The 22,058-nt window shown below is 45.3% G+C and overlaps 1 protein-coding gene across 3 annotated transcripts in view; it reads right to left on the bottom strand.

The window, feature by feature from the left end:
• Positions 1-22,058, bottom strand: part of SYT15 (synaptotagmin 15) — a 163,805-nt gene that overhangs the window by 52,557 nt on the left and 89,190 nt on the right. For 2 of the 3 annotated variants that reach the window (XM_063434660.1, XM_063434662.1), the window contains exon 6: positions 12,295-12,415. In XM_063434660.1, the coding sequence (XP_063290730.1) occupies positions 12,295-12,415 (121 nt within the window). The remainder of the gene's footprint in view (positions 1-12,294; positions 12,416-22,058) is intronic. The other variant, XM_063434661.1, reaches the window with a different exon arrangement.

Genomic DNA, 22,058 nt, shown 5'->3' with positions numbered 1-22,058 from the left:
GTGTGTGAGAGTGCAGTGTGTGAGAGTGCAGTGTGTGAGAGTGCAGTGTGTGAGAGTGCAGTGTGTGAGAGTGCAGTGTGTGAGAGTGCAGTGTGTGAGAGTGCAGTGTGTGCTGTGTGGGAGAGTGCTGTGTGTGAGAGTGCTGTGTGTGAGAGTGCTGTGTGTGATGGGTGTGAGAGTGCTGTGTGTGAGAGTGCTGTATGTGCTGTGTGTGATGGGTGTGAGAGTGCTGTGTGTGAGAGTGCTGTATGTGCTGTGTGTGAGAGTGCTGTGTGTGAGAGTGCTGTGTGTGAGAGTGCTGTGTGTGAGAGTGCTGTGTGTGATGGGTGTGAGAGTGCTGTATGTACTGTGTGTGAGAGTGCTGTGTGTGTGTGCTGTGTGTGAGAGTGCTGTGTGTGATGGGTGTGAATGTTAGAATGGATTGTGTGTGTGTGTGTGTATGTGTGTTTGGGGGGTAAAAAATAAAAATAACTAAACAGGCATTAAATCCCCCCCTCCCTTCTTACCGTTAGCCTGGGAGGGGGGGGGGGGGGGGGGACCGGCATGGTGGTACCCGGGAGGGGGGTTCCGGCACGATCCCTGGTGGTCCAGTGGTGAGTGAACTCTAGCCTGCGGGCTAGAGTTCACTCTCGCGAGATCCGGTGTTGCCATGGCAGCTCTATCTTGCAGCTCTGCCGGGTCCTCTCCCTCCCCAGCCGCATGTGCCGCATGTCTGTCCAAGGGGGCCGGTGAGGGAGATCTCTGATCTCCCCACCGGCCCTCCATGGCAAACAGGGGGGCCGGCGCTCGGATAGTGCCGGCCCTGCATAGACCGGCAGGGGAGATCCTGGGACCTTCCCCTGCCGGCCTCGGCCCGTGGCCACCACGGCCCACCGGGCATTTGCCCGGTGTGCCCGATGGCCAGTCCGGGCCTGGAGGAGTGGTCACTTGGAGGTGTCCGTAGGGGCAATGTAAACACTGTGTTTGCATGAAAATGCCTGCATGTAATGATTATACTCACCAGAACAACTACACTAAGCTGTAGTTGTTCTGGTGACTATAGTGTCCCGTTAAAGATTTCTCCACTATAGCCGAGCCTCAAAGATTCCTAAAATCTCCACTTTTATGTAGCTGAATAGGTAACAGAATAACTAAAAAGGGAAAAAAAATGCTACAATACAGTGAAGACTCATCCTCATTTAAGTGAAGACTTTATAACCAATATGCAGCTGTACAAAGAAGCCTGCATTGCTACCCTGCTTCAAGATTTCTACACTATAACTAAGCCTCAGAAATCCCTCACCACATCCAATCCAGCGTCCCTCCTTCAATATAGCCGTATTACAACCCTTCCATATCTAAGCTCCCCCCCTAATAACGGAAATCTCATAACTAAATTAACCGTGTATAACGAGTGAATGTGAGAAATAAAATGAAGCAAAAAATTGCAGACGCGCCCTTTGGCGCTACTAACGTGCTTTCGTCTATGGCACTACTATTATTCCAAGCATAAACTACCCTCTCAGTAAAGTAATACTTCCTAATATTATTTTTAAACCTCTAATTTAAGACTATGTCCTCTTGTTATGGTAGTTTTTCTTCTTTTAAATATAGTCTCCTCCTTTGCTGTGTTGATTCCCTTTATGTATTTAAATGTTTCTATTATATCCCCTCGTCTCGTCTCTCCCCCAAGCTATACATGTTAAGTTTCTTTAAAGGGACACTCCAGGTACCCAGACCACTTCTGCCCATTGGAGTGGTCTGGGTGCCAACTCCCACTACCCTTAACCCTGCAAGTGTCATTATTGCAGTTGTTTATAAACTGCAATAATTACCTTGTAGTGTTAACTCCACCTCTAGTGGCTGTCTACTAGATAGCCACTAGAGGGCACTTCCGTGTCTCTAGCACAGATTTGAGGACCTCCAGCGTCGCTCCACAGGTGTGAGGACCTCCAGCGTCGCTCAATTCCCCATAGGAAAGTATTGAAAAGCATTTTTAATGCTTTCCTATGGGAAACTCTAATGCGCATGCGCAGCATTGCCGCGCATGCGCATTAGGTCTCCTCAGCCTGTGGGCGGGATCAGTCTTGCCCACCGGCTGATGTAAGGAAGAGTAGGAGCAGCGGCGAGCAGAAACCACCGCCGAGGGACATCGGCGGGGGTCTCAGGTAAGGTTTTCACCCCTTCAGCAACCGGGGATGGGGGGTGGGAGGGAGAGGGGACCTGCAATGCCAGGAAAACGGATTGTTTTCCTGGCACTGGAGAGTCCCTTTAACCTTTCCTGGTAAGTTTTATCCTTCAATCCATGAACCAGTTTAGAAGCCCTTCTCTGAACCCTCTTCAAAGTATCAATATCCTTCTGAAGATACAGTCTCCAGTACTGCACACAATACTCCAAGTGAGGTCTTACCAGTGTTCTATGGCATGAGCACTTCCCTCTTTCTACTGCTAACACCTCTCCCTATACAACCAAGCATTCTTCTAGCATTTCCTGCTGCTCTATTACATTGTCTGCCTACTTTTAAATACTCTGAAATAATTACCCCTACATCCCTTTCCTCAGATGTTGAGGTTAGGACTATCACATATTCTATACTCTGCCCTTGGGTGTTTACGCCCCAGATGCATTATCTTGCACTTATCCAGATGGCAGCGATTATTGCTTGTCTCCTACCCTGTCTCTGTGCTGCCTATACACTAAGCAACTTAAGAGGGTATAATTACCTGAAGAGCTGGGCTGCAACATGCTGCTTGTGTACCCTGAGGGGCTGCTGTTCGACTGTATCTCCGAGCTGCCAGTCCACTGAGAGTGAGGTGACCCCGATCTCTGGGTGCAGGGTGGGCCCTGGGAGATTTGTCCCTGACACTGTGAGCCCTGTGCAGATCTTTGGTGTACCAGTGACCGTGAATGATGGCATGCCTGGGCCAAGTGTATAGCCGGTGCCAGTGAGGCATGTGGGGACACACGCTTAACAGAATATCGGGAGGTGCAGGGGAGGTGCAGGTGGCAGAAGGTCTGCAGATTCTTGGTGGGGCGGGTTCAGTGGACTAAGCCGTCTCCAAGTGCCCACTATACTATGGAATACTCTGATGGATGGCCAAGACTGGTCTGGGGGTGACGGCCAGAGGATAGACACCTTGGAGGGACCAATGCTTCCAGCCCACATATACTTGTTTGTTTACCCCAGTTGCCTCATGTTACCTACCTGATATAGCTCTTGGACGGACTTTATTAATTTTTTTCTTCTCAGCGTCTTCACGTAGGCCTTATTCTTACTCTTTTTTCTGACCTCTCTTCTTGGAAGACTGGTCAAACTGTTTTTTTCTCTCTCGCCAGGGCTCACATCCTCACTGCACTGGTCTCATGTTATCTAATTCTTACTTGTTATCTAATTCTTACTGCTATTAACTGATCGCAGGGATTTCTGCAATACCAAAACTGTTAACCAGTACTGTTATATTGCTATTGCAGTACTTTAGGGCCTCCACCCACTCAGGGGTGGGGGCCAGGGGGGAGGACATTAGGTTCCCCCCCATTTGTATTTAGGGCCCCCACCCATCGCTCAGGGGTGGGGGCCAGGGGGGAGGACATTAGGTTCCCCCCCATTTGTATTTAGGGCCCCCACCCATCGCTCAGGGGTGGGGGCCAGGGGGGAGGACAATAGGTCCCCCCCCAGTTTGTATTTAGGGCCCCCACCCACCACTCAGGGGTGAGGGCCATGGGGGAGGACATTAGGCCCCCCCCAATTTGTATTTAGGGCCTCCACCCACCGCTCAGGGGTGGGGGCCGGGGGGAGGACATTAGGTTTCCCCCCCTTATTCTTGTTAAGGGCCCCCACCCACTGCTCAGGGGTGGGGGCCAGGGGGGAGGACATTAGGTCCCCCCCAATTTGTATTTAGGGCCCCCACCGCCGCTCAGGGGTGGGGGCCGGTGGGGAGGACAATAGGTCCTCCCCCCTTTTTTTACTTTAGGGCCCCCACCCGCTCAGGGAGGGGGGTTCCTTTTTTATTTTTTATATATTGTTTTTTAACAGTGAGCAGCCACAATGTTTAATAGACATGCCCCTACTCGCGGTATTGCGAGTAGGGGCACAATTTACTAATACTAAGTAATTTTTACTTAGTATTAGTAAATTTGGCTGAAAGGCCTTTTGGTAGATAACTCCCTAAAACCGTGGAAATTAGGGAGTTATCTACCAAGCGGCTGCAACAAAAGTCCCGAAATGCCGGAGTTCTGAAGTGCCGAAGTTGCCGAAGTTCCGAAGTGGTCAAGTGCCGAAGTTCCGAAGTGCCGAATTGTTGAAGTCCCGAATTTCGGAATGCCGATCCGAGCCGAATATTTTCCCCATGCACATGCCTACTTCTTTGTATTGTTATGCTGTAATATGTGGCAATGTTTTGCTATGTTGAAATGTGGCAATAATATATAGCTTTGCTGTGCCAACTGGTTTCATCCTGTGACTTTGTCAATGCAGGATGTACTATTTAATCCTACTGCTTTCGGGCTTAAAGGGACACTATAGTCACCAGAACAACTACAGCTTAATATAGTTGTTCTGGTGAGTACAATCATTCCCTGCAGGCATTTTCAGAGAAAAGGCAGTGTTTACTTTGCCCCCTAGGGACACCTCCAGTGGCCACTCCTCACATGGCTACTGGACGTGTTTCCTGGGGGCAGTTCTGCACAGTAGGCAGCACTGCCGTTCAGCATTTCCACGTTCTGTATGGAGATGCTGATTTTTCCTCATAGAGCTGCATTGATTCAACTCATCCATATCCCACCTCCTTGCCGATTTCATCCAATCCAATGCTTTCCCTATGGCAATTCTGCTGATGTCACCAAGGAGGTGGATTGGGGGGCGGGGCCAGCCCCGGTGGACGCACGCGGCGCTGGAAATAAGGTAAGTTTTAAACTCTTATTAGGGGGCAAGGGGTGGCAAGCCACCTAAATGGTGGATTAAACACTAAAGGGTCAGGAATACATGTTTGTCTTCCTGACCCTATAGTGTTCCTTTAATTACACTCCTAATTCCATGTTCAAAAATCCTTCCCTCCTTGGGACATTGGCCTGTTGTAGGAGGAAACTGGCTTCAATCAAACAGCATGACACAGAGTTGCAAAATGGAGTAAAAGCCCCCCTTCTATAATTGTACTTTTATCCTGTATGAATTTCCCACTTGACCACCACTGAAGCTCTTTGTTTGTGATCTGGGGGTGAGCGTTTGCTAAAAAGGTTTGCAAGAGAGAAACCAATTGAAACCACAAGCTATGGTATGAAACTTTGGAATGAATGTAGATTTTGCTATTAAGGCTTCTATTAAGAAAGAAAAAAAAAATTCCTCTTCATATTTACCATCAAATCTATTCTTTGACCGATGCCTCTTGGTGCCGAGTTACATTGAATTAGTTGTACTGAATAATGGCAAGTAGAGATGTCCCGAATAGTTCGCTGGCGAATAGTTCCTGTCGAACATAGCTTGTTCGCGTTTACCACGGCGGGCGAACATATGCGATGTTCGGTCCGCCCCCTATTCGTCATCATTGAGTACATTTTGACCCTGTACCTCACAGTCAGCAGACACATTCCAGCCAATCAGCAGCACACCCTCCCTCCCAGACCCTCCCACCTCCTGGACAGCATCCATTTTAGATTCATTCGGAAGCTGCATTCTTAGTGAGAGGAGGGACAGTGTAGCTGCTGCTGATTTAATAGGGAAATCGATAGCTAGGCTAGTGTATTCAGTGTCCACTACAGTCCTGAAGGACTCATCTGATCTCTGCTGTAAGGACAGCACCCCAAAAAGCCCTTTTTAGGGCTAGAACATCAGTCTGCTTTTTTTTTTTCTGTGTAATCTAATTGCAATTGCCTGCCTGCCAGCGTGTGTGTCAGGCTCACAGCGTATACTGTGCCCACTTGCCCAGTGCCACCACTCATATCTGGTGTCACTATAGCTTGTATTTAAAAAAAAAAAATTGACTGAAATATAATAGCAGTCAGTTTCCTTCACACGTGTGCGTTTCAGGGCCTGCCAGGGCACAGTGTCACACCAGTGCAACTCATATCAGGTGTAACAGTAGTGTACATTAAAAAAAAACTAGAAATTTGACTGTGAAATAATAGCAGTCAGTTTCCTTCACACGTGTGCATTTCAGGGCCTGCCAGGGCACAGTGTCACACCAGTGCAACTCATATCTGGTGTAACAGTAGTGTACATTTAAAAAAAAAAAATACAATTTTGACTGTAATAGATTGAATAGCAGTTAGTTGTCTGCAAGCGTGTGTGTCAGGCCTACAGCGTCTACTCTGCCAACTTCTGCAAGTGCACAGTGCCACTCATATCTGTTGTCACAGTAGCTTGCACGCATAGTACCACTAATCGAAAAAAAAATGACAGGCAGAGGCAGGCCACCCCGCAGGGGCCGTCGTGGTCGTGGTGCTGTGATTCCCTTTGGCCCTAGAATAATGCCCAGTGTTCAGAGGCCACGTACCCTGAACTCGAAAAGTTCTGAGGACATAGTTGACTGGCTAACACAGGACACCCAATCTTCTACAGCTTCCGCTCGGAACCTTGACGCACCATCCTCCTCCAGCTTAGCTTCGGGCACCTCTCAAGTTACCACTCGCCCGCCTGCCGCCACCACCAACACTAGCACCACAGCCGCTTCACTTGGTATGTCAGAGGAGTTATTTACACATCAGTTGGAAGAAATGAGTGATGCGCAACCATTATTGCCAGAGGATGTAGATAACAGGGATATATCTCAGTCAGGCAGCATTACGCACATGGACGTACGGTGTGATGATGATGATGATGATGTTGTACCCGCTGCTGCTTCCTTTGCTGAGTTGTCAGATACAAGTGAAGCGGTTGATGATGACGATGCGTCCGTGGATGTCACGTGGGTGCCCGCTAGAAGAGAAGAAGAACAGGGGGAAATTCAGATGGGGAGACAGAGAGGAGGAGGAGACGAGTTGGAAGCAGGGGGAGGTCATCGCAAGGAGCTAGTGGCACAGTCAGACAGCATGCATCAGCACCCGGGGTCAGCCAGACAGCACGCCAATCAACGCATGCTGTTGCCACCACCAGAATGCCGTCATTGCAGAGCTCAGCAGTGTGGAATTTATAAGTGTGTCTGCCTCTGACAACAGCGATGCCATTTGCAACCTGTGCCAAAAGAAACTGAGTCATGGGAAGTCCAACACCCACCTAGGTACAACTGCTTTGTGAAGGCACATGATCGCACATCACAAATCCCTATGGGATCAACACATGAGTACAAGCAGCACACAAACTCAAAGCCGCCATCCTCCTCCTGGTCCAGCATCTTCAGCCACGTCAACCACTGCTGTCCTCCTTGCCCCCTCTCAACCATCCGCCACTCCGTCTCTCGCCTTGAGCAGTTCCTGCTCATCTGCCCACAGTCAGGTGTCTGTCAAGGACATGTTTGAGCGTAAGAAACCAATGTCACAAAGTCACCCCCTTGCCCGGCATCTGACAGCTGGCTTGTCTGAACTCTTAGCCCGCCAGCTTTTACCATACAAGCTGGTGGAGTCTGAGGCGTTCCAAAAATTTGTAGCTATTGGGATACCGCAGTGGAAGGTACACGGCCGAAATTTCTTTGCACAAAAGACAATCCCCAACCTGTACTTGATTGTGCAAAAGGAAGTAATGGCATGTCTGGCACACAGTGTTGGGGCAAGGGTCCATCTCACCACTGATACCTGCGCATTAGGTAAACCTGCTGACGGCTGCCAATCATGGAATGTGTGGCTCTGCAGAGGAGTTGGTGACACCGCCACGACTTGCAGGCAGGCCTGCTGCCATCTCCTCTACTCCTCCTACTCCATCCTCTTCCATAACCTCCTCGGCTGAGTCCTCTTCTGCTGCTGCGTCTTGCTCCACATCAACGGCACCCCCCCCAGCTCCCCAGGTACTATTCCACATCCCGGATACGGCAGTGTCACGCCGTCTTGGGGTTGACTTGCCTGAAAGCAGAGAGTCACACCAGACCAGCACTCCTGTCCGCCCTGAACGCACAGGTGGATCAGTGGCTGACTCCGCACCAACTGGAGATCAGCAATGTGGTTTGTGACAACGGAATAAATTTGTTGGCGGCATTGAATATGGGGGAAGTTGACACATGTGCCGTGCATGGCACATGTGTGTAATCTGATCGTACAACGCTTTGTGCATAAGTACCCAGGCTTACAGGACGTCCTGAAGCAGGCCAGGAAGGTGTGTGGCCATTTCAGGCGTTCCTACACGGCCATGGCACACTTTTCAGATATCCAGCGGCGAAACAACATGCCAGTGAGGCGCTTGATTTGCGACAGCCCGACACGTTGGAATTCAACACTCCTAATGTTCGACCGCCTGCTCCAACAAGAAAAAGCCGTTAACGACTATTTGTAAGACCGGGGTGCTAGGACAGCCTCTGCGGAGCTGGGAATTTTTTTGCCACGTTACTGGACGCTCATGCGCAATGCCTGTAGGCTCATGCGTCCTTTTGAGGAGGTGACAAACCTAGTCAGTCGCACCGAAGGCACCATCAGCGACATCATACCATTTGTTTTCTTCCAGGAGCGTGCCCTGCGAAGAGTGCTGGATCAGGCCATAGATGAGCGTAAAGAGGAAGAGGAAGAGTTGTTGTCACCATCACCACCAGAAACAGCCTTATCAGCATCGCTTGCTGGACCTGCGGCAATGCTGGAAGAGGATTGTGAGGAAGTGGAGTCAGAGGAGGAATGTGGCTTTGAGGAGGAGGAGGAAGACCAACCACAACAGGCATCCCAGGGTGCTCGTTGTCAGCTATCTGGGACCCGTGGTGTTGTACGTGGCTGGGGGGAAGAACATACCTTCAGTGAGATCACTGAGGACGAGGAACGGGACATGAGTAGCTCGGCATCCAACCTTGTTCAAATGGGGTCTTTCATGCTGTCGTGCCTGTTGAGGGACCCTTGTATAAAAAGGCTGAAGGAGAACGACCTGTATTGGGTGTCCACGGTACATCCAAACATTCAGTGTCTCCTCCCTCTGCATGCAGACACTGAACTTTCCTCATGGAGATTCATTGATTCAATTCATCTCTATGAGGAGTTGCTGGTTGTCCAGGGCTGTGTTTGAATCATGCTGGCTCTGCCCCTGATCTGCCTCTTTGTCAGTCTCAGCCAATCCTATGGGGAAGCACTGTGATTGGATCACGCTACCACTTCTGATGATGTCAGCAGACTGCTTATTTTTTTTGAGGCAAACAGCATGCAGATCTACAGCTTCTGGCTTGAATACAGTAATAGTTTGCTATATTTATGGAGGCATGAGGGGCCCAAGGGGGCTAGATGGTGGTTTTAACACTATAGGGTCAGGAATAGATGTTTGTGTTCCTGACCCTATAGTGATCATTTAAATTTCAAAGTAGGAGGACTATATAGAACACGCTGCCTTGATAAAGTCACATGTTGAAACCGGTCTGCACAGAGAAGCTATTTAAAAAGTTCCCAGTGGTGTTTCTCTACCTATTGATACCTTTATATCCACTCCCAACCTCCACTATTTCCCAGAAAGCAGAAGGACTGATGCCAGCCCACTGAGATCAAACCAGCTGGGAGAACTAGGCTTAACCCTGGTGCCAGTAACAAATCAACCCCATTGGTGTTAGCAACTGCAGTGGTACGATCCGGGGATCGGCTGACCAAGATCAAGCCATGCCTTCACACTCCCCTATTACCTCCTCTCAAAAGCCTCTAAACACAGATGCATGAGAGGGCTTTCTAAAAAAGAACAGGGAAATATTCTGCTACTAGTGAACTGGTAATTTGATTCCAAAATTGTGAAGACAAAATATATTCTTACCTGCAATAAGGAGAAAGACTACTATTAGAGTTCACCTTCTATTTGGATTAATATCAGAGAATGATAACTGTCACTGAGTGATAACTCACCTTACCAACCAGAACCCTCAGGATATACTTTGATCTTCATAGACGTATGTCACTACTCCTGAATTAGGTTTTGGCTGTTGTCTTTATTCTACTTATTATAGATTGCACACTACAATGGAATGATCGCCTCTGTATGGCTGTGTTTTGTTCTATAAATGTTGCTATCTTTTAGACGTATGGCTAACATTTTGGTTATAGTATCCCTGTCATCTTCGAGGCTTTAACTAGGATTTAACTCCTATATGGCACATAATTGAACAGTGAGACTGCAGAGGCATGATCTATACACCAAAACTGCTTCATTAAGATACAGTTGTTTTGTTGCTGTTTTGTTGTAGAATATCCCTTTAAAGGATTACTACAGTTTTCAGAATACAAACCTGTATTCCTAACGCTATAAAGTCACTATCCCTAGTTTTGTAGATCCTTCCTCACTACTGTTCGATGACTAATGAATGAAACATTGTTTTTTACATTACCTCTTTGGCTAGGTCTCCTCCCGTGATGAGATGGTGGGACATAATGTGCAAGCGCGTCGAGTGTCGCAGAGGCTTTCAAGCTTCCATATAGGGAATCACTGAATCAATGCTTTTATATCTGGAACATAGAAGATGTTAGACGTCCACGTGCAAAGTGTGAGGACATCCTATGTCAGATAGTGAAGTAAAACTCTCCTAGGAACCTGGAAGAGCCTCTAGTGGCAGTCTGGAAGATATCCATTAGAGGTGGAGTTAACCCTGCAGTGTAATAATTGCAGTTTCTCCTTTTATACATTGCAAGGTTCAACAGACAGAGGCAGTGTACCCAGACCACTTCATTGAGAGGACGTGGTCTGGGTTCATATAGAGTTCTTTTAATGTTTCAATAACTGAACACTTTATGTGTGCATTCACAACTTTATATATCATTTATAAGTAGCTTGTCCTTCATTATAGACGTAGTAACCATCATTATGATGTTTTGAAACAGCTAAATTGACCAACTTTCAAATTCATATATATTTTGGTTCTTGACCATCTCACTGGTAAACGTCCACACTACATAACCAGTATGCTTACTGGAGCGTGCTCTCCACTGCCCATGTCCTCCTCCTGTTCCTTCCTTTCCATTACTTACCTCAAAATGTGGTCAGTCAAGCAGATTTCTCCTTTAGAGATCAGCATACATGGAAAATCTGACAAAAAATATAAAGTGTCCCACCAGTGGGAAGTCCTTGAAAACATCCTCATTACAAAATTAATCTACCTTATATCAAAAGGCAACTGCACTCGTTGCGAATTTAGAGCGGCATTCTCAGAGCATTAGCGCCATTAGATAAAGAATAAACTTTACCTAATCTTTTCTATATAGCTCCACGTTTCTAAATCTGATTTATTTATTTTACCTGAGTGCTCTAGCTTTTATAAAATACATAAGGAAATTATGGACTATTTACCTTCATGTATAGCAGTTAAGTTGACAAAACTTGACAATGGGGGGAGCATAAAACAAGGTTCTGCTTCAGTGACCAATCAAATCAAATGACAATACATCAGTAGAATAAATCCCGCAGAAGGGAAACTGCAGGCATCATGGACAGAGAAGAACAAAATGACTGCACCCAGGTATTGAGATCCAGCACAAGGAAGAAAAGAATATAAATAAAGACAAGTAGGGGGGGTATAATCATTAAGATACAGGGGCATAAGGAAAGGAAAACCACAAGAAAGAATAAACATAGTAGATCTGCTTTAAATCCAACCTAACTTAGTCAAAAGATATAGTGAGACAAATTTGTCTTAGTAATTTTTCCTACACCTGACACTTCTAGACATTGAGCGGAGCTACCGTCGTCAAGAAGAGTCAATCCCCCAGCAGAAACTGGCTCTATCTATGAAGGATCCCACAGTAGTGACGTTGGCTCCTGGTGCTGAAGTGTCAAGAGCAGAAGAGAACTGTCTGGAAGAGGATGGCATCGCCCGCAATAGATAGATTCAGGTAAAGTAAACTCACATTCCCCTCCACTGCTACTTTTGGCCTAAAAAAATGTATTTTCACTTTGCATTTACTTAGAATTCTTACTTTGGTAAATAACCCTGTTAAGTCTTCCCTGTTCCTTCATCAATCATAGTAGACATATAATGGCTTTTATGAATTACAGACCACAAGCTCAAGAATGCACTTATACTTTCTCTCTAAGATTCCTTAATGTTAAACCAGTCATAGGAACGTATTAACCCTAATACCGAACAACTTCTAACCTCCAATCGCAAATCTCCCAGGCCATCTCTAACTCTGTTGCTATATAAAACAGATATCAATAAAAAACATTCTAAGCAGGAAATGTGCAGAAAGATGTTAATGTGGTGTTGAATGAGAAGTTGGATGTTACTTACTGCTCTTACCAGGCTCCACTTGAAATGGTAAACCTTTGGCACGGAGAACAACTACTGTCATGCGCCCCAGGTAGTCATTGTAGCTAAGAGAGAACTGGATGTCTCCATACTCTGATGGAGGCTGGGAAAAAAAAAAAAGCGGAAAAAAAACCCATTAATCTACAAGCAGTATAAATAATACGATATTTAAAAAGAATTAACTTCAACCAAGTTTACACTTTTAAGCATAGCCTTCTGGTTGAGAACATGATTAGTCAATTTTTAGGCAACAATCCAAATTGGACTCTACACTATGTTTTCAATTTGACTATTTTGGTAAAAAAAATAAAAAATTTCAGTTCGCCAGTGTGTAAATTGATAGAAATTCAAATTTCTGCCATGATATAAAAAAAAAAAAAAAGACAAACCATGCATTTATCACTGAATGTCATCCACTAAAAATTCAAAACAGGAGTATCACATTTTTTTAGGTCATAAAAGCCAAAACAAAATAATTTTAGTTTTTATAGGGTATTGTTTTGTAAAAAAACTCCATTATTTACAAAAAAAATCAATAGCCAAAACAATTGGCATGATATATTTTTTTTATATTCTATTATCTTCCTCCCCCCCCTGTCTATTATGCAGTAAATAATTAGCACTTATTCCTCCCCCACCTATTCCTCTCTTACCTACCTTACAGGTACTGTGCAACCTAGAGGGAACAAGAAAGAGTTGAACTAGCCGCAACATAACCAGGAACCAGTGACTCTCCACCTCCTAATCTATTGGACTAATATGAAATATCAGAAATTTATATTTCAAATGTTTATCCCTTTGAGTTCAATTGTTATGACCAACACATTGCTAAACAGTACTCACTTGATCTCACAAAATCTCAACACAAAACATAGTAAAAATAACGTAATAATAACTCCATCTACACCTACTGGAAATTAAGATTTTTAAGAGAATTGGTGTAACCGTGTGAAAGAAATGATTTTACTTATTGTTATTATTTGTGATTTACACTTGACCAAGCGGTAGACTTGTTAAAAGTTCCTAGAGATGAGGAGTTTGAGAAATATGAAATCTGCAGTTTTAATTGAACTATTGTTATCTTCCTTATTATCTGATACCAAGATTTCATTATATTTGAATATATTCGATAATTGATGAATAGACAACATCTTAAATTGTAAATATAAAAAAAAAACACAAAAAACTAATTATAGAATATCCTTTAAGATTTTTGTTTTCCGTTTCTCTGTTATATTTGTCCTATATAGGTTATGTTTTCTTATTGTTTATAATTATTTAGGGAAATTTAAAAAAAATCCAAGTAAGCATATACCATAACCCCCAACATTTACATCTCATAAAGCGGTATGCCGGTCAGGCCCGGACTGGCCATCGGGCATACCGGGCAAATGCCCGGTGGGCCGCGATGGCCGTGGGGCCGAGGCCGGCAGGGGAGATCACAGGATCTCCCCTGCCAGCCCCTGCAGGGCCAGCGCTATCCGAGCGCCGGCCCTGCTGTGTGTCTCCATGGGCCGATGGGGAGATCAAAGACCCAGAGACCCAGAGAAACTTCCGACCCACCGACCCAGAGACACTTCCAGGCGGCCGCTTGCTGGGGTGTGGGGGAGAGAGGCAGGAGAGAGGACCGGCGGAGCTCTATCCAGCAGCTCCGCCGGGTCCTCTCGCGAGGTCTGAGCGTTGCCACGGTTACCGCGGCAACGCTCAGATCTCGCGAGAGTGAACTCTAGCCTGCAGGGGCTAGAGTTCACTCTCACCACTGGACCACCAGGGAAGGAGGGAAGGAAGCACGGCAGCACGGATCCCCCCATCCCCTCCCAGGATAAAGGTAAGAAGGGAGGAGGGGGGGGGGGAATATAACTTTTTTTTTTTTTTTAATTATTAATAAAAAAAATACATTTTAAATAAAAAAATCACACTAAAAGCCCCCTCACACACATCACCCCCAGACACACACAGCACCACATGTGTGTCTGGGGGTGCTGTGTGTGTGTGTCTGGGTGCTGTGTGTGTGTGTCTGGGTGCTATGTGTGTCTGGGGGTGATGTGTGTGTGTCTGGGGGTCCTGTGTGTGTCTGGGGGTGATGTGTGTGTGGCTGGGGGTGATGTGTGTGTGTGAGGGGGCTGTTAGTGTGATTTTTTTATTTAAAATGTATTTTTTTTATTTAATACAAAAAATACTTGCATTTAAATAAAAAAACAACACTAACAGCCCCCTCACACACACATCACCCCAGCCACACACACATCACCCCCAGACACACACAGCACCCAGACACACACACAGCACCCAGACACACACACAGCACCCAGACACACACACATCACCCCCAGACACACACACATCACCCCCAGACACACACAGCACCCCCAGACACACACACAGCACCCCCACACACACACACAGCACCCCCAGACACACACACAGCACCCCCAGACACACACACAGCACCCCCAGACACCCACACATCACCCCCAGACACACACACATCACCCCCAGACACACACAGCACCCCGACACAAACACAGCACCCCGACACAAACACAGCACCCCGACACAAACACAGCACCCCGACACAAACACAGCACCCCGACACAAACACAGCACCCCCAGGCACAAACACAGCACCCCCAGGCACACACACAGCACCCCCAGACACACACAGCACCCCCAGACACAAACACAGCACCACATGTGTGTCTGGGGGTGCTGTGTGTGTCTGGGGGTGCTGTGTGTGTCTGGGGGTGCTGTGTGTGTCTGGGGGTGCTGTGTGTGTGTCTGGGGGTGCTGTGTGTGTGTGTGGGTGCTGTGTGTGTGTCTGGGTGCTATGTGTGTGTCTGGGGGTGATGTGTGTGTGTGTCTGGGGGTGATGTGTGTGTGGCTGGGGGTGATGTGTGTGTGTGTGAGGGGGCTGTTAGTGTGATTTTTTTATTTAATAAAAAAAATACTTGCATTTAAATAAAAAAATAACACTAACAGCCCCCTCACACACACATCACCCCCAGCCACACACACATCACCGCCAGACACACACAGCACCCAGACACACACACAGCACCCCCAGACACACACACAGCACCCCCAGACACACACACACAGCACCCAAACACACACACAGCACCCAAACACACACACAGCACCCAGACACACACACAGCACCCAGACACACACACCGCACCCAGACACACACACAGCACCCAGACACACACACCGCACCCAGACACACACCGCACCCAGACACACAGAGCGCACCCAGACACACAGAGCGCACCCTCACTCACACACAGCACCCTCACTCACACACATCACCCTCAGACAGACATCACCCTCGCTCACACACACACATATATATATATATATATATATATTATATAAAATAACCCTCAGTGAGTTAAAAGACAAAGAAAATTAGAAACCTAGAATGTGATGGCAGATAAAAACACCCTCACACAGCACCCCACACTGCGCCCCTCACACATACAATACGTCCAAATATATATATATATATATATATATATATATATACACACACACACTACAGCACCCCTCACACTGCACCACTACACACATTACGCTCCAGATACACGCTAGATCCCTTACCCTATATGCACTCTTAATCCTCTATATACACACACACACACACACAAACAGAATCTCCTATACACACTCTTGGTCATTTACACACTAGATCTCCTACACACACACACACTGCACCACCTACACACACACTACATTCCTTGTCAGCAAACACATACAACATTCTCTAAACACACCCTCTCTACAACCCCTACACACACTACGTCTCCTACACACACACTACAACCCGTATGCACACACTCTCTACATCCCCTATAACACTATGCCCCCTATACACACACATATTACACCACAAACACAAATTAAATTGACCTATTTACACAATACCACACCACACTCTACACACATGCAATCCCACATGCACCATACACTTTCCTGGCCCTTTTGTCCGCTGGTATCTCACCTGTGGAGACACCAGAGACAATTTAAAAGCAAACACAGCGCAAGCATGTTATTAAATTTGCTTGCCCTGCGCAGAACAAATACAGGGCCTTTTTCTAATGCCAGAGCTCTTCAGCGGGGCTCTGTGTACTGAACCAACATGCTCACTTTGAGAGGGGGCGTGATTGTCATTAGTGATGACAAAACACACCCTCTCTGGCCCCGCCCCCTTCTTAGGGGGCCGCTCTGATTGAAAAATGCCCGGGCCTAATTTTTTTCCCAGTCCGGCCCTGATGCCGGTGGGTGGGGTAATATGGGCAGACTCAATCATAAAGGGACCAGTCAGCTCAGCAGATACACCTGGCTTGAATGCATGTTAGGCTTACTGTCAATCAAGAAGGCCAGCCCACTAAGGGCAGACCATGCATACAGCACTGTAACAGTACTTTAAGCGTGGTCAAAGTGCCCTGAGCATAGAACAAGCGTGTATAATAATGCGCTCACACTACGCTTTCAGGGGACAGTCAGAACAGTAGAATAAGTATGGACTGTACCACTGAAATTGGGACATTTGGGAGGCCCGGTAACTTATCATGTTGCAGTATATGTCACAACTAGAAAAGCTACAATTTCTGGGGAAATTGTGTGAAGTGTTCTTGCCTCCCCCAGTAGTCTACAACTGGAGTGGGCGAAGTAACTGTTATTATTTTATTTTTATAGCACATTTAATTGCAACGTTGTTGCCCAAAGTGCTTCACAGTTACATTAAAACATACATTTATAAAAACATTAGCAGGTGTACAAAAGGCCCTGTCTATGACATCACTTGCTGCTCCAGCCTGGCACAGGTCAGAGTATTTTGGCGGTTGCCATCTTCAAACGGTCGTATTTTAAAAACTATAAATCCTACAGCGAAGAGCTTTATATTGTGAGAATCACAAGACCCAGACCTACAATTTGATGTATAGTATGTCTCTGAGCTATTAACAATGAAGGCACAGTTGCAGTTTAGAAATTGCCTTTAAATTTGAGCTGGCTAGAGTGGAGTTTCAATGAATGTTAATGGACGGCGTGAGTTGCAAACAAATGGTGATATTGTGAAAACTATCAGGATTATGGCAGCAGGGATAGGTGAACGTTTTGATATAAGATTTGTGTAGGTGGGCTTGAAAATGAGGGAGTGTAGCAGTTTAGAAATCATGTCCTGATTTTTCAGCTTTTGCCAGCTCCCACTCTAGTTTTGAACATTTTGCCATTCATTCCTATGGGACCAATTTCGCCACAAGAACGACGATATTCCGTGAACCATTCGGCGAAACGTTCCACAAAGTAAGAGCAATTCAATCGGGAACAATCCGCACGTTTTGGTATATTTCGGTCTATGTAGTGTAAAAACTGTGGGAGGAGTTAGGGTGGTAAATTTGGCTATAATAATAATAATAATAATATTATATATGTGAGATAACATTAAGTGGTCTTGCAATGCAAGAACACAATAAGAATATGTTATATTTGAACATGAATCTGTTTTAAACATTATAGCACATAGACAAACTGGGAAGTCAAATATGAAGGATTAAGCAGTCTAAAACTATGCACAGGAGTCGCCAAACATGCTTGGGGACTAGTATTTCAAAAATATTTCAGGGTGGGGTGTAGCTTCAGATGTTGCATCACTGAAGAGAGCAATCTGTGATCAAATGAACCACGATCAAGATGTACAATTATTATTTTTTTTTTATGTGGGATAAATACAAATTATGCAGCACAAGGCTTTACATTTTTATTATGACTATGTTAGCTGCATTATTCACTGTGCCTTTAAGAACACCCGCTGTCAATCTTAAAACTTGACATTCTATGATAATTGTTTTATTTCACTTTTTATGAATCCATATTATGTTTATTCATCCTGTCTAACTAAAGAATACAATAAAAGCTTTTGACAGATGATAGGTTTAATTTACATTTACTGTAAACTTTTGCAATAAATGTGTTTGTATAGCTTTCTTTAAAAAATGTCAAGCACTCAGCCTATCCCTTTCAAAATTCCTATAAAGACAAAGTTTACAACTTGCTTTAACAATGCATCAAGTGTTACAACAGATGAAAATGCATGTACTATTTTGCAATAATAACAATGTAATATTTTAGAAATGTTTTGTGCTTGCTTAAAAGAAAAATCTGTGCAATTTATTTAATCTGGTGGGTTAGAGCGGCTTTGGGTAGAGGGAACATTGGCCTCGCGTTAAAAAATTTGGCCAAGCTTTTCAGAAGATCACAATCACAGATCACAATCTGTTAGAAAAACGTTTCAAATTATTTATCTACAGAAATCATTTTTAAAGTCTATTGGAATTTTTATAGATACTTTGTTCAAATACTTTTTCTAACAGATTGTGATTATTTGGAAAACGTATACAAAAATATTAAATCAAAGCCATAATATGAATATGCAGGGGTAGTTGCTTGAAGATGCTGCAGACTGTAACTGTACATCTGTAACCGTAAATCCACAACTTAAATCATTCGTTTGTTTTTTTTATGTAAGTGTGGAAAGGAAAATCAGGTAATATTTGGGGAGAAAAGGGCTATGCTTTGAGACATTCTATTGGTTTCCAGAGCGATTACTCATTATTTATCACTTTACTTTAGAGCAGTGTTTCTCAAAATTTTATGGAGAAGTACTCCTGCAGGTATCAAATAAATTCCTAAGTACCCTGCCTCATGAAAGTAATTTCTATTGATTTAAATTCCAAATGAAACGTGTAGACACTGATATTTAACTTAACAAGCCTGGTTAAAGGTAGTAAAGAATATCTTCAAAATAAATAAGACATAAAGTGAATATAAAGAGAAGTGTATAAATTATTAATCTGATGTCTAAAAATCACAAAATGGAAATATAATGTAATAGTTACACACAGACTACACTGCCACACACACTCACACACAGAGGAAACTGACACAAGCACCCTCTCTGACAGACAGACTTTCACTGATTTGATACACACTGCCACACACTTACTGACAATCACACATTCACCAACACACACACACACACACACACTCACTGATAGACACACACATTCACTGACAAGCACACACACTCACACACACACATACAGACACAGTCTCACTAATTTGACACTCACTAGCAGACACACACATTCACCGACAGACACACACACACACACACACACTAACTGATAGACACATACTAACACACACACTCACTGGCACACTCTCACTAATTTGACACTCACTGGCAGACACACACATTCACTTACAGACATAGTACAAAGTCACATAGTTGTTTAGCTTGAAAAAAAAAAAAACTAAAGTCCAACAAGTTCAACCACAAAGCCCATTCTTTTATGTTGTTGATCCTCAGAAGACAATAAAAAGAAAACAATTGTGTCCGTAGCGGACCACCTGGTAACCAGATCGGAAACCTTCACTAATTCCTTTTCTTCAGCCAATCAGGAACCATTTAAAATTCAAAGATACCCATTTCCACCCCAGTAACTGGACAAGACACGGTTCTGGAGGTACAACTCTGACAATCTTTATTGAAAGCAGGCTTCTTTTATGCACAGACCATCAGTACAAATTCCTCAGTCCCAGGTTGGTGGGGGATGGCTTACAGCAGATAACCATCTCCCGCTCTGGGAGATACCAACTGGACAATAGTTACACACATTAAAACATAGTACATACAGGGGGAGACTTAGGGGCTCCGCGCCCCAGGAAGGGGTCACACATATCAGACACATATCACTGGATTTCCCCGGGTCCCCTCTGTGTACCCTGCAAATAGTGGGGCTATCGGATGTACAGAGCTCGAGAAATCACCATCTAAATTCTGGGGTTCGAGGCTCTGTAGATCCCCGAAATTAGTTCTTGGTTTAGTCCGGTGAATTCAAACTTCGCCTCTAAACCAAGCAACAACCAATCAGCTGAAAGGGCGTGAATCAAATCGCGCCAAACAGCGCTCAGGGAGAAGAGGGATTTCGCTGCACAATCAGACGAAAGGGTGCGAAACCCCGTTTGGAAGGCGATCCTTCTCTGATTGGTTGCCTGCGTTCCGCAGCGACCAATCAGTGCACCCTCATGTCGACACACATTTCTTTTAATTTTTATGGTATTCATATTCAAATGTAGGTTATAACAGAATGGCACAATCATAAAACATGGCAAAAAATAAAATAAAATGAAATTACCCCTATTCAAAAGTCTGCATACCCTTAGTCCTTAATACTGTGTATTGCCCCCATTAGCATCAATGACAGGTGCAGTCTTCAGTAATAGTTGTCTATGAGGCCCCTAATTCTTGCAAGCGTTATAATTGCCCATTCGTCTTGGCAAAATTCCTAATGCAAAGACTTTGGTCATCTTGCATGAACCGCACGTTTGAGGTCTCCCGAGATTGGCTCGATGATATTAAGGTCAGGAGACTGTTATGGCCACTTCGGAACCTTCTCCTTTTTCTGCTGTAACCACTGGAGGATCAACTTGGCCTTGTGCTTAGGTTCATTGTCATGCTGGAAAGTCTAAGAGCGTCCCATGCTCAGCCTTCGTGAAGAAGAATGCAAATTCTCCGCCAGTATTTTCTGATAACATGCTGCATTCATTTTGCCATCAATTTTCACAACATTCCCTGTGACTTTTGAGCTGCCCCCAGCGCTAGGCCGATCCTCAAGGCACCCGAAGTTGGGGGCGCTGAGAGGAGCCCTGTCACAGGGGGGCCAGGAGGAGGCCATATGGCCATCTCAGGGTGCCCTCAAAGATGTGCGCTAGTTAAGGAAGAGCAGGCACCTGCTTACCTTGATGGCAGGTGCCTGCTCTGCCAACAAATGCCGGTGACATGAAAAGAGGGGGGCGGAGAAGGCAGGCGTTGAGGGAGTCTGTTCTTGCAGCTTCCCACTAGTCCCTCACGCGCCCTCTGTGATGCTGGGAGTCAGAATATGACGTAATTCCAGCCCCTCCATACTAAACAGCGTGCTGCAGGAGTGAGGAGCTGCCCCACACTGGACCCCAGGGAGGTGAGTGATCGACTGTGAGTGTGTGTGTGTCTGGCAGTGAGTGTCTGCCTGTGTGTGTGTGTGTGTGTGTGTGTGTGTGTGTGTCTGTCTGTCAGTGACTGAGTGTATGTATGTCAGTAAGTATCTGCCTGTGTGTGTTTGTGTCAGTGAGTGTGTGAGTGTTTGACTGTTAGTGTGTGCGTCAGTGAGTGAGTATATGTGTCAGTGAGTGAGTGTATTTCAGTGAGTGTGTGTGTCTGTCTGAGAGTGTGTATTTGTGTGTCTGTCAGTGAGTGAGTGTAAGTCTGTCAGTGAGTGAGTGTATGTCGATCAGTAAGCGTCTGTGTGTGTGTCTGTCATTGAGTGAGTGTATGTCTGTCAGTGAGTTTCTGTGTGTGTGTCAGTGAGTGAGTGTCTGTCTGTCAGTGAGTGTGTGTGTGTGTGTGTGTCTGTCAGTGAGTGTGTGTGTCTGTCTGTCAGTGAGTGTGTGTGTGTCTGTCTGTCAGTGAGTGTGTGTGTGTGTCTGTCTGTCAGTGAGTGTGTGTGTGTGTGTGTCTGTCTGTCAGTGAGTGTGTGTGTGTGTCTGTCTGTCAGTGAGTGAGTAATATATAATATTCTAAAGCGCTACGGAATAAGTTGGTGCTATATAAATGCCATATATATCCCCTTACATTGTTTTCAAGTGAGGACTTAAAAAGGTAATTGGTTGAATAAAATCAAAAAAAAATTGTATACACACACTAT

The sequence above is a fragment of the Pelobates fuscus genome, chromosome 10, assembly GCF_036172605.1.
Source record: "Pelobates fuscus isolate aPelFus1 chromosome 10, aPelFus1.pri, whole genome shotgun sequence".
Classification (NCBI taxonomy): Eukaryota; Metazoa; Chordata; class Amphibia; order Anura; family Pelobatidae; genus Pelobates; species Pelobates fuscus.
Note: the sequence above shows the minus strand (reverse complement) of the source record. Positions and strands in the feature narration are given on the sequence as shown.